The sequence below is a fragment of the Vanacampus margaritifer genome, chromosome 19 (assembly GCF_051991255.1).
Source record: "Vanacampus margaritifer isolate UIUO_Vmar chromosome 19, RoL_Vmar_1.0, whole genome shotgun sequence".
NCBI lineage: Eukaryota > Metazoa > Chordata > Actinopteri > Syngnathiformes > Syngnathidae > Vanacampus > Vanacampus margaritifer.
In genome coordinates, this window is record NC_135450.1 from 1,746,137 (window position 1) to 1,759,914 (window position 13,778).

General features: G+C 41.9%; 2 protein-coding genes across 3 annotated transcripts in view; one reads left to right on the forward strand and one right to left on the reverse strand.

The window, feature by feature from the left end:
• The window catches only part of dse (dermatan sulfate epimerase), a 40,664-nt gene that overhangs the window by 8,203 nt on the left and 18,683 nt on the right, over positions 1-13,778 (reverse strand). For both annotated transcript variants that reach the window (XM_077552112.1, XM_077552113.1), the window contains one exon: positions 4,850-5,103. In XM_077552112.1, coding sequence (XP_077408238.1) covers positions 4,850-5,103 — 254 coding nt within the window. The remainder of the gene's footprint in view (positions 1-4,849; positions 5,104-13,778) is intronic.
• The window catches only part of LOC144039745 (uncharacterized), a 12,284-nt gene continuing 9,013 nt past the window's right edge, over positions 10,508-13,778 (forward strand). The window contains exons 1-4 of the mRNA XM_077553397.1: positions 10,508-10,723; positions 11,438-11,579; positions 11,672-11,834; positions 13,652-13,778. The exon at positions 13,652-13,778 is cut by the window's right edge and continues 66 nt beyond it. Coding sequence (XP_077409523.1) covers positions 11,462-11,579; positions 11,672-11,834; positions 13,652-13,778 — 408 coding nt within the window. The 5' untranslated portion in view covers positions 10,508-10,723; positions 11,438-11,461. The remainder of the gene's footprint in view (positions 10,724-11,437; positions 11,580-11,671; positions 11,835-13,651) is intronic.

Consider the following 13,778-nt stretch of genomic DNA (forward strand, 5'->3'; position numbering starts at 1 on the left):
TAGAATAAAGTACTACAGCAGGTGGCAGTGGCACTTTAGCTCGAAATATTGCTCGCCCAAAATATTTGAGAAGCACTGCTATAAGACTAATGACATGATGGCAGAACAAAATGTCTTATTAAAGACTAAACACAAGATCTACACAAGTTCTTCAAGAGGTCAGTGCAATTGTCATGATATGGTGAGCATAGGAGAGAGTGGACCCAAATGTGGGGAGACAGGAACTTGAAACTAGAGGCTGTGGAAGCAGCACAGGCGAAAGGTCCTGGGACGGCGGCAGCGGCACAGACAAGAGTGCCAGGGGCGGCGGCATAGGCGAGAGAGCCAGGGGCACACGCGAGAGAGCCAGGGGCCGCAGCAGCGGCACAGGCGAGAGAGCCAGGGGCCGCAACAGCGGCAGAGACAGAGAAACTTGAGTCTGCGGCAGCGGCGAGGGAACCAGGGGCTGCGGCAAAGGCGAGAGAGCAAGGGGCGGCGGCACAGGCGAAGAAACTTGAGGCTGCGGCAACGGAGAGGGAACCAGGGGCTGCGGCAGTGGCACAGGCGAGAGAGCAAGGGGCAGCGGCACAGGCGAGAGAGCCAGGGGTGGCGGCGCAGGCGAGAGAGCCAGGGGCGGCGGCGCAGATGAGAGAGCAAGGGGCAGCGGCACAGGCAAGAGAGCCAGGGACGCGGCAGCGGCACAGGCGAGAGAGCCAGGGGCCGCGGCAGCGGCACAGGCGAGAGAGCCAGGGGCCGCGGCAGCGGCAGAGACGAAGAAACTTGAGGCAGCGGCGAGGGAATCAGGGGCTGCGGCAGCGGCACAGCGAGAGGGCCAGGGGCTACAAAGGCACAGGCGAGAAATACAGGGGCAGCGGCACAGGCGAGAGAGCAATGGGTGGCGGCAGCGGCACAGGTGAAGAAACTTGAGGCAGCGGCGAGGGAGCCAGGGGCTGTGGCAGTGGCACAGGCGAGAGAGCAAGGGGCGGCGGCAGCGGCACAGGTGAAGAAACTTGAGGCTGCGGCCACGGGCGGCGGCACAGGCGAGAGAGCCAGGGGCGGCGGCACAGGCAAGAGAGCCAGGGGCAGCGGCACAGGTGAGAGAGCCAGGGGCAGCGGCACAGGCGAGAGAGCCAGGGGCAGCGGCACAGGCGAGAGAGCTAGGGGCGGCGGCAACGGCACATGCGAGAGAACCAGGGGCCGCAGCAGCGGCAGAGACAGAGAAACTTGAGGCTGCGGCAGTGGCGAGGGAACCAGGGGCTGCGGCACAGGCGAGAGAGCAAGGGGCGGCAGCACAAGCGAAGAAACTTGAGGCTGCGGCAGCGGAGAGGGAGCCAGGGGCTGCGGCAGTCGCACAGGCGAGAGAGCAAGGGGCAGTGGCACAGGCGAGAGAGCCAGGGGCGGCGGCGCAGGCGAGAGAGCCAGGGGCGGCGGCGCAGGCGAGAGAGCCAGGGGCGGCGGCGCAGGCGAGAGAGCAAGGGGCGTCGGCGCAGGCGAGAGAGCAAGGGGCGGCGGCACAGGCGAGAGAGCCAGGGGCGCGGCAGCGGCACAGGCGAGAGAGCCAGGGGCCGCGGCAGCGGCACAGGCGAGAGAGCCAGGGGCCGCGGCAGCGGCAGAGATGAAGAAACTTGAGGCAGCGGTGAGGGAACCAGGAGCTGCGGCACAGCGAGAGGGCTAGGGGCTACAAAGGCACAGGCAAGAAGTCCAGGGGCAGCGGCACAGGCGAGAGAGCAATGGGTGGCGGCAGCGGCACAGGCGAAGAATCTTGAGGCTGCGGCAGCGGCGAGGGAGCAAGGGGCTGCGGCAGTGGCACAGGCGGGAGAGCAAGGGGCGGCGGCAGCGGCACAGGCGAGAGGGCTAGGGGCTACAAAGGCACAGGCGAGAAGTCCAGGGGCAGCGGCACATGCGAGAGAGCAATGGGTGGCGGCAGCGGAACAGGCGAAGAAACTTGAGGCAGCGGCGAGGGAACCAGGGGCTGCGGCACAGCGAGAGGGCTAGGGGCTACAAAGGCACAGGCGAGAAGTCCAGGGGCAGCGGCACAGGCGAGAGAGCAAGGGGCGGCGGCAGCGGCACAGGCGAAGAAACTTGAGGCTGCGGCAGCGGCACAGGCGAAGAAACTTGAGGCTGCGGCAGCGGCGAGGGAGCCAGGGGCTGCGGCGGAGCCGGGACGGGGACTTGGAGCTGCCGAGGAGCCGGGACAGGGAACTGAGGCTGCATCAAACGAGAATCCGTGACTTTTGACAGCCGTTTGAAATGAGCAGAGATGGTCCATACGCCTCCAGTTGGGACCTTGGTTGGTGGGATCATTCTGTCATGTATGGTGAGCGTAGGAAAGGGTCACCGGGACCGGATGTGACGGGGGTAGACTGGTCACCGGGACGGGACTGGGCGGGGGTTAGACAGGCCGCTGGGATGGGACTGGGCGGGGGGTAGATTGGCCGTTGGGACCGGACTGGGTGGGGGGTAGACTGGCCGCCGGGACCGGAGTAGGCGGGGGGTAGACTGGCCGGCGGGACCGGACTGTGCGAGTGGAGACGGGCCGCCGGGACCGGACTGGGCAAGTGGAGACTGGCTTGACAGTGACGGGGCTGGCTTGACAGTAGCTAACAGAACTTGGGAAGCTTGGCTGACCTTGGGAAACTTTTGCAGGAACATGGAGAACTTTTGCAGGAACGTGAAGAAACTTTGCAGGAACGTGGAGAACTTTTGCAGGAACGTGGAAAACTTTGCAGGAACGTGGAAAACCTTGCAGGAACGTGGAAAACCTAAAGGTGACGAGGGTGACTGGATGGTGATGAGGGCAACTGGACGGAGACGTGGTCGACAGGATTGAGACAAAGATGACTTAACTCTGACGTGGATGACAGGGTTTACCGTGGAAGATAGGGTTTACCGTGGAAGAATTGAAGGAAGGCTTGGTGATGAGGGCGAGGAAGACTGAGACGTGACAACTATGCTAAAACGTGGATGACTTACAGAGACGAGGGTTTAGCATAATGCGACGAAAAAAACTGACTCCCACAAGAAAACGACACATGACTTCGGCATCAACACCTGTTATAGACAATGATCCCACACCGACTGGATAAACACAACAGACTAAATACACCAACACTAATGAGACATACTTGGGGAACACTAGGAAGAGGGCACTGATTGGTCAAACGCACTGGGAAGGGGAAAGACACACAGGTGGACATAATCAGACATAACGAGACAGGGGAAACAATACAAACAACAAACCCACTAAAATAAAACAAAACCCCAACCCCTACAAAACTGAAACACAACAGCAATTTAATAAAACACATAGAAATCCATGAGTTAAAAAAGCCTGAATTAGCCAGAAGGCTATTTTCCATCTGTAGTCCCCTGGCCATGATGTTAAAAAAGCAATAAAATATAAAATAGAAGTACAGAGTAGACACACAATTAGACTGGACTAAACAGGTCTTGACACACTAAGAAGACAACACAACTTTGCTGTTAAGAATAGAAACAATACAGTACATTACAAAACAACAGATTCAGTGTATTTTAGTGTTGTATATGAATCAATAAGCCACTTTTTCAAATGTTTAGTAAAAATCTTTATCTTGATGGTAACACCATCTTGCAGTGCCTTTCATTAGTAATAAAAATGTAGTTTGGAAATAAATATACTTGAAAGGCTGTGTAGATGGATGAGATGAGTGCTTTCTAATTGATGTATGCAATTTTTCTTCATTGAAAATATATTTGGTATTTCAAATGAAATAGTTATTTTATTTTAGATAACTGAACAAGATTTATTGCTGAGATACAGATTAGTAAAGCCTAATCTGCTAAATGCTGACAAAAAGCAATGTCAATGATCAAACACTCACAGCGAGAAATTTGCTATATCGTATGGTAATGGAATTTTAAATCACACTTTGGGCTTGTTAATTGTTCATGAAGGTTATCAAAATATTTCATTTAAGAATTAAAAATAGTCAGATAGTCTTTAGCACATTTTTTGTAGCCTCACATCAAACTGTGAATTCCACCTTATCCTGGCTGTTGGATGTATATCTAAATGGTGTTATATTTGCTCAGCTTGGCAGTAAACTTTGTTCTATAAATATTAAAGTAGACAACACGATTGCAAACCTGCTAATGTGGAGTTACATCAACGTTAGACACAGTAAAGTCCCTTTCGTGTTATTTTTTACAAATACATTATTTATATGTTTGAAGGTAAGTGCTGAAAACGGCCAAAGACTGAGAACAATTTAGTACTGAATTACTGAGGGATCTGCATAGCATTAAATTCTTGTTCAACTTCTCAGTTTTCAAATTTTTTGGGGAGGTGCTGCAACCAGACCTCTGGCGCTAGTTGCCCCTCCCCCACTCAGTGAAAGCGTTTATCTGATTTTCCATTTTGTGTTTATTTAACACAAGTCAACAAAATATCATTTGTTTCCCCCAAGCTTACGTTGCCTTAACACGAAAGACCTTCTTCTTCTGGTGCTACCTCTTTGGCCGCTGCTGCTGCAGCAGAATAGAGTCAAGAAAAAGGAACAGCGGAAGTCATATTTTGTTTCCTGACTTGTGTTAAATAAACACATCATGGAAGATCAGACAAAGTTTGTTTTTAAATTTCCAATTTTTAAACGAAAAACGTGAGTTGACTCAAGGAAAAATTATGATAAATCTCTCACCATACTTTTGGAATGCATATTGCTTACTAATAAATTAAGGAAAAACAACCACAACCACCATCAAATTAAACTTGCTGCCGTATATGCGCTATGATGAGCAAGGTAAATCCCGCTAAGCAAGACTTTTTTTTTCAGTCATTTGCCACTATGACATCTTGTAGATTAAAAAGACACAAACACATTTTACTAACCTTGAGTCATATAAACAAGGCTTCCTGTGAGCAAAGCCACACAATTAGTTGGCTGATGGTTGTGTAGGTATTGAAATCCCCAGCCACGGCTATAGGATTTCTCATACATAAGATGAGATATCTTGCCGATCACCTGGAGAAATCGCTCCTGTTGGTCCTTGTTCAAGTATTCAAACAGGAAGTCATAAGCTGTGGCAAACCCAACCAAAGAGTGTGCCACAGGAACTTCATCCCAGGGGGCATCTTTCACCAACCTGCAGGACACAATTGAGGATTACTATCTGTACAGATATGAGTCAGTTTGTTAAGTAGTACTTGGCTGCTACAAAAAGGGGTCACCACAACAAGTTAATATGATTCGTTGGGCACAGCTTTTCCACTTGATGCCCTTCCTGATGCAAGCCTCCCATGAACCTTCAGTTGTAAGGTCTTGGGGTACTGGCTGGGAATCCCACCAGCACCATGTGTATCCGCTGCATGGTTGTGCATTTTGAGTGACAGCGGAAGCGTGTTCTACTGCATTCACATTTTTCGTCTTACCACGAACGATGACATTGAACAGTTTTCCTAGTTTAAATCATGGCTTAAAATTTTCTTGAAAGACCAAGTACACGCGGTATAGTACTCGGTCAACATTTCCCAAATTTGTCCTTGACAAATCCCCTTCAAAAACATTCAGGTGAGTAAGGCCATTTTTCAAATCAAAATGGCCTTTTCAATGCTTTTGCCGAATTCAAGTAAATTGGTCGACAAACCAAGGTCTCTTGTGATGTTAGTCTGACGTGCAATGATGGCTCCAATTTTCCGTTGTTTCCTCCGCTAATTTATCAATTGCTCAACACATTCATAATACAAGCAGGATTAATTCTATGTGGAAAAAAAAGGTTTTGCTGAGCTTCAGATGAAGCATTTTATCTCATGCACTTACTTGCATTTGCTAGCTAACAGCCAGTCAGAGTAATTGTCACAACACCATTTTGCATACTGCACTTGGGGCTTCATTCATTCAAATAATCAATTATGAACACTGCTTTTTATTATTTGTTCTTGCTTGCATTATGAATAAGTTGTGCAAGATTCTGGATATGTATGCATTTTATTTTCTGAAACCATGATTGTGGATTGCATGATGAACAAAGACTACTCAGCCATTTTGATTGCTTGCGTAAAGCCAATAAATTTGATTACATTCATATAATTGGGGGCCTTTCATTATATCTTTTTTTTTATCTTTATTCTCACTCATGTCCTCTTTCTGTAGCAACCTGCGTCCTGTCTTCCTTGACTGATATTCCATCTTTTTGTGGATTAAAAAAGTGACTGTGACAGGAAAACATATTCTATGCGAAACCTCAGACAGAGAGCCCCCCCCCCCCCCCCCCGTTCTTTGTGAGGGGGCACGAGAGAACTGCAAAAGTAATAATGATTGGCTAAGGTTGAATCAAATATTATTGTAAGCATAGAAGTACGGTTGGGTGAGTGTTGTTGATCGAAACAGGGAGCAAGGATTGTTTCACAGACACCCACGTAAGGAGTCGACACTTAGTTGTGAGGACTGACGAAATAATAAACAAGAACGAACAAAAACGGTTAAATCTACAGGAAAAGCAGCCTTGTCTAACAAAGTAAAGACGTACATTTTCCATAAACAAACTTAAAACAATGTACTATATGTCAATTGCACATTATGCCTAGAACAAAAGTGCTTTGCCGAAATGAGTGGCCCCTTAAAACAGAAGGAGATTAAGACAGTGCCCCACAAGCAAAAGAAGTGACAATTCATTATACCCACTACATTTTGTCTCAGATGGAGCTTAATAAACTGGCAGAGACATACAACCACGTCAAAATAAAGGACGGTATGGATGATACATGTCATGTAAATATAAAATAATATAGTTTATATAAATGTAAACGCTTAACAATGTGCAATTATGAGGTATGTGTATAAAATTTCGAAGATGAGTAAGACCAGCATTACCAGAAAAATATTTCAAGACAAATCCAGTGATGTATTTTTTCCCCCTGAGACATAGAAGATTAGACAAGCAAATTAAAACTGATGAACCGGCTAAAAGTCTTAAAAAAACGACAACAATTTCTGGCCATCGCCTTACACACAAAAAAAAAAGGGTGGGGTGGGGAGAGTTGTTTGATCAGAGTTTCAAACTTTCATATATTTCTTCATCTTTATCCTATTGGTTGGTGTTGTTGGAAAGCTTGCTAAACAAACACAGAAATAGGCAACATGATGAACTGATGAACGTAAAATTGTTACACAACACTATGGTTTGAGAGTTACAAATTAATGGTCAAGAGCCAAAGAGTTTACAGACAACAATTACTAACACTCCATATTTTGGCATTTATAGTTGCTAAAGGGATTAAATTGGCGTTGGAAGCAACGGAAAATATGAGCCATCAATGGTAGGTCAGCGTAAAATCACAAAGGACGTCACGTCACCAACGCCGGGTCCGAAAACATGTGCAGAACGACCGATTTACGTCACATCTAGCAGAAGCATGAAAAAATATATAATACAAATGTGCTAACGGATTTGAAAAATGGCCTTAGTTTTTGAGGGGGGGAGGGGTTGCCAACAATGAAACGTCGTCAGAGTACTAATAACACATCTAAAGGAATTTTGAAGTTGTGATTAAAACTGTGTCCTACATCATCAGTAGTGGTGTAAAGTGGTAAAGTGAAGAACCCAAACACAGTGAAACACAGAAGACAGCAGTTCCATTGCCACTTAAAAAGAGTGTTGCTCATTGATGGCCATTTTCTGACGGCCAGTCAGTGGGCGATACATACATACCTACAATTAATATTAAAAGTTCTAAAACATCTATTTTAATATTTTTATTGTTCTACTTTTTTAACATAGTATTTTCCTATATCTACATCCTACAATAATAAATGACATTTGATTAAAGGCTAGACTTCCTCCCACAGCAACATTCAACATTTTTATTCATGTATTTTACTGTATTCAGAATCCACTTCAATTCCAAGGGTGCCTGTGAGCACCAGGTTTATCCCATGCAGGACCACACATTGCGAGTCCCTACCATGTTTACACGCCAGTTTGATTTATTGAACTCACAGCACTTCATTGTTGAACTTTTATGGAGATTATTTTGTTAAAAATACTTGGAAGTACAGTATGTACCAATTGCCTCCAATTTGCGCAACAGCCCCCCCCCCCCAATTAATTTTACACTACATTGAGTTTAATGGAGCACTTACTGTTGAATTTTTGTATGTATGTACAGTATGTCTGCTAGTTATGGTTTAAAGTCCAAAAAATATTATCAAAGCCTAAAATACAGTGCCTGTCAATTCTGCTCTACACTATGTACCGGTAACTAGCTTGAAACCCCCTAAAAAATGAGAATTCTTTGACATATTAGAACGTTTGATTACATATATAAATTTCATTCATTCATCGAACCGCCTATCCTCATGGATAATTCAGTGACTACATTAATAACTACAACTAATTACTCCCTGCACCTTTTTTAAAATATATATATTTTTTCATATATTTTTTTTTATTTAAAGAAATTTGCATAACACTACACATCCAATACAAATTGGGTGGTTTACAGCTTCTGATCCTGCATAAACAAAGCAGATTTTAAGATTAGACATGGATATGGATTTAAAAATATATATATTTTACTATTATAAATTGTAATTTGACAATGAACAAACTAATAATAAACAGTAGTAGCCAAATATGCCTTTTTTTTCCTTTAGTTTTTTTTCTTTTTAATTTATGCTTCATGAAGGCCAACTTCTTATTAAGAAGCTGCATGTTAACAGTCACAGAGGTGTCCTAGTCATTTATTATACTGCAATAGACTATTCATAATCACATGATTCACATCTGTATGTTTCATTTCCTTTCAGTGGAGGAGATGGGATTCTGGAAACAGCTGTGAAACACATTTCCTGTTCCAAGGCCTCATCAGAGAACAATGGATTGTTATTGAAGCTAGCAGGTACGCGTGCAGCTAGCGAGAGAGCTTGCTAGCTAGCACCTGGGGCTAAAGCCAAACTGGCAGGGTTTTTTACTTTCTGGACCTGGATTTGCCACTGTTGTGTGTGTGTGTGTGTGTGTGTGTGTGTGTGTGTGTGTGTGTGTTTGCCCTTGTGTATTATGAGGACATTTCACCTGAATACATGCCGTGCTGCGAGGACATTTTGAATTATGAGGACACAGCCCATGTCCTCATAATTATTTCAATGCAGAAGTGCTTCTAGGGCTGTAGAAGGCTTAAATCCAAAGTTTTAGCCAATGTCCTCATAAACCATAAATACGTGAATTTGTGTATTTTTGTGTATTTGATGGCGCCCCCTGTAGGAAGGTCCTTGTAATGCACCACTTCATGAATAATTCACACCAGTGTATATTTCACAGCATTTGATTGGCTGACCGTCACCTGTCCCCACAATTACGCACGTCTCCATAATTCAGTTTTTTCTCAAAATGCTGTGTATTGTGAATGTTTGTCTGTAGACGCAGAGCCTTTATTTATTTATTTATTTTTGCAGCCACCAATTCCTAAGTAGATAAATTAAATAATGAAATACCCTATGACATTTAATTATACATTTCAGTATTTAATTATTTCAGTGGTTGTTTATTTGAAAATGTACAATGGTTAACAGTTTATCACATCACTTTGAACAGCTGGAGGCAGAGACAGAGAAACTGACAGTGCCGTACATTGATTCATCATTTAACATCCCACCCTGCCTTTACAGTCTAACATCTTTCTGTGCACCAGTGGCCAAATGTTTTGAGAATGACATTGATTTTCAAGAAATCTGCAGTGCTGACTTATTATTATTGTAATTTTATGATGGCAATTTGCATGTACTCCAGAATGTTATAGTGATTAGATGAATTGCAAAGTCCCTATTTGCCATGAAAATTAAAGTTATTTCCTTTGGTGACCTTACAAACTTTAAGTGAAGAAGGCTTCAGGGCACCCAAGAAAATCCAGCAAATGCCAGGAATATCTCTCAAAGTTGATTCACCACCAGTGTAGAGCTTGCTCAGGAATGGCAGTAAGCAGGTATGAGTCAATCTACACCCATGGTGAGGCAGTAAGACTTTTGGAAGATTGCCTGGTGTGACCAGTGAAAAAGGGATTCCATAAATACAGACCAAAATAAGGGAAAAAAGGTTAAAGTTATTTTCTCTGATTAACCCCCTTTCCAACTGCTTGGGGCATCTGGAAAAATGCTTGTCTGGAGAAGAAAAGGTGAGCGCTACCATTAGTCCTGCTTCATGCCAACAGTAAAGCATCATGTGACCATTCATTTGCAAGGTTGCTTTTAAGCCAAGGAATTGGGCTCGCTTACAATTTTGCCAAAGAACACATGCATCCATTACTAAACTATAATACCAAAACATCCTCGGACCGCAACTGTGTGACAGCAGCAAGGTTATTTTATTTACTAAAGCAAAAAAAACATTTTCATTAATGAAATTTAAAAAATAACTTAAAAAAAAAAAAAAAACTAAAATCACATTTTACGATTAAAAAACTATCTATAATTCTAGCAATAATATCCTTTGTTTTCGTCTCTGGTAATTAATTTAGTATATGAGCCTTTGGGGTTAATTTTAAATATGATCTTTTTTTTTTTTACTGTAAAACTGTAAATCATACAATAGCCACTCTTATCAACAATGTTCATAATCCAACAACTGAACCAATTTGTTGATTTAAATTTGATTTATTATATTGCCCGGAGTACGGAAGTGACATCATCGAGCAGATAGAGAACCGCCCCCTGCTCTAATTACTTCACGAGACGTCCACTCAACGCAGATGGCTTGCAGCTGTGCTAATAAGGTAGGTTTAAAGTCCGACATTTTTCCTCCTTTTTTTTTTTTTTTTTAATGTTGGTCGCTCGTGTGCATTGCTCCTTACAATTTCGCGGCAATGAATTATAATGCAAGTTCAGTGTCAGTGCAGCAAAACCAAAAGTTTGTTGATTATGATGGATGCAGATAATTATTTAGAATTGCTACGCTTTTGTTAGCGACAGTTAGCATAGCAAAGCTAACTGTCTGTTGAGTAAGATAAATGCTAATTGAAAATTTTAAGAGGAAAGCCATAACAGGGTGGTTTAATAGGCTGGTTTGTGATGTGAAAATATACTAAGGAAAGTACTAGTAAACGTTTTATGTCCCTGTATGGCGGAGTAATGAAGTTAATTACTCTGAATAAAAGGCCGACCATCCTAACTTAGTATGTCATTATGTCATTAATTTAATTCACAGTTACTCTTGTTTGTTCTAAACAATGGCTTAGTAATCACTTATAATTTGGTAAATTGCTGCATTTGTGTTTTCTTACGTTTGTTCTTTCAATAAAAATATTTCAGTAAAGTCTGTTAGTGTTCATTACATTTCATTTATGAAAATGTTTAGCAGAGCTGTATTTTATCTTCTTTGGCACATTTACTGCACACTGTACAGGCTTTCAAGGTACACTGAAAGTTAACTTCAAAACATCTGCGACAAGTTACCTATCAAACTAATTGAAACTCATTTTTTTCTATAGCTTTAGATCATTATCTTCACTAACATGTCAGTCATGAGGCGACAGAGGGCAAAAGTTAAGCCCAAAGAAGAGGCAGCATACTTTTCATCCTTGGGTAAAGAAAAGCATGGCTTCACCATAAAATATATCAATTCATTCAAAGGTGAGTATTGGTAAAATATTCTTTAGTATGGGCCTAGTTTTCATTATTGTTATAATGAAATATTTCTGATGTGTCCTTTTTTTCTTTGTAAGGTCGAGGAGTGTTCAGTACCTGCTCCTTTCAGAAGGGAGACTTTCTTATTGAATACCGAGGAGAACTTGTAAGCAAACAGGAACGTGAAAACAGGCTGAGAGTATATCATGATGCCCTGAAGGTTTTCATGTTTGAATTTCGCTTCAATGGAAAAACACTATGGTATGTTTATATGGTGTGTTGTCATACTTAATTTAGGCTTTTTTTGGGAGTCGCCCTAAAAAATATAAACACCTGCAGGCTGCTACTTTGTATAGTGATTTTACTATGTTGTAAAACATAAGTTGAGTTAAGTTGACTATTTTGGGAAGAACAAGCAAATTAATTTACTCATAAATTGTGTGACTTGCTCAACTTTATTTCTAAAGGACTTTAAAATAACCATCGCTGCATACATAATGCTGTACATGGAATAAATATCAGTCATGCAATAAAGACGGGTAGAACAAAATAACACAAAACGAGTGAATAAATAAATCTTAGACATATTAGATGTCAACGTATTTACTGTGAGTGTTCAATACTCAAATTAAGTCAAATGCATATCATTACCAGAATTTATCAAAAGTGTGCAGTTTTCAAAATAGACTACAGTGACTTAAATTTGAGTTCTCAACTATGTTAAAGTAAATTCCATTTAATGTTCAGAAGCGTTGAATGCTTGATTCTCTTTTTGGTGGATGAGTAAAACTAAAGTCAACTTACAGTTGTACTTGAAAGCATACCCTAGGGTTGTGTAAACTTATGTGAGCACATTATAATGGTGAGAAACCGGCATAATGCCCATAAAATCCAAAATACTGTGGCAATTGTTTTGATATTTTCCAGAGGTTGAAGTTGACATTAGTAGAGATATGCTTGTGAATTTCGGTGACTATTAATAGCATTTTAGTGTCATTAAGCAACGTTAAGGTTTTGTACATTTACAGTTGTGCTCATAAGTTTACACAACCCCAATGGTATGTAAACTTTCAAGCACAACTGTAACTTTCTCTAATTATAACCATTGCGGCACCTGCTAATTTAATCTGAAACATTTTCTGACAGTAATAACCCCCCAAAAATGGTGAACAGACTAAGTGGAATGAACATTTGTCTCAAAAATCTTAATGTTAAATAATAAGTTTTATCAAGAGAGAATGGGAGTACCTCGATCATTTGAATAGTGTGAAAACTGTAGTCGAATCCGTGTTTCATTCTGTTTAATTTGTAAATAGGAACAAACATGGCGACAACTATTGGTGGTGCAAAGAATCACAAAAGTCACGGTTCGGATCGGATCGTTTTTCAGATCAGCAGAAAAGAGAATAAATGAAAGCAAGGTTCTATACCTTGCTTTCATTTATTCTGTAACATTCTTATTGCCCAGTAAATTAAACAAAAAATCAACACAACATTTTTAATATGGCTGTTTCGGATTTAGGAACACAACTTTAAGCGCAATATGAGGCAGAAACATTATTTTATATATTGTCCATGCATAAAATAACAAGGTATTAATGGCTTAAAGTTGTGTTCCTAAAATCTAAATGGCCATATTTGACATGTTGAGTTTATTTTTATTTTGAATTGATCATCGTAAGCATGGTTATTTTTATTTTTATTTTTATGAATTTAAGCAATAGTGCTCATGGTCAAACTGCATGGTATTACAGTGGCTTAAATGTTTATTTTAGGAATAAAATTTCTAGTTTTTGATGAACACTCAGACCGACTATGCCTACGGTACGGAAATCAAATTTAGCTTCACTCAGTTTCATGAAGTTAAACATATTTTCTGACCTGAAATAACTAATTTTGAAATTAGTGTCCAGATGTTGATAAACTGAGTTGGGTGTACTTTTTTTTTTTTTATAATCATTTTGTATTTTACCATTGACATTATAGTGGAAGAGGTGGGGGTTATTAATACAGACCATGCGTGCTTGTCTTGATAGTTTTATTAATTTTGTCTTTTTTATTTTATTTAACAATTTCAGCATTGATGCAGCCAGAGACGATAATTCACTTGGGAGACTCGTCAATGATGAACACATCAGCCCAAACAGCAAAATGCAGAGAATCACTGTAGACGGACAGCCCCATCTCTGTTTGTTTGCGACAAAG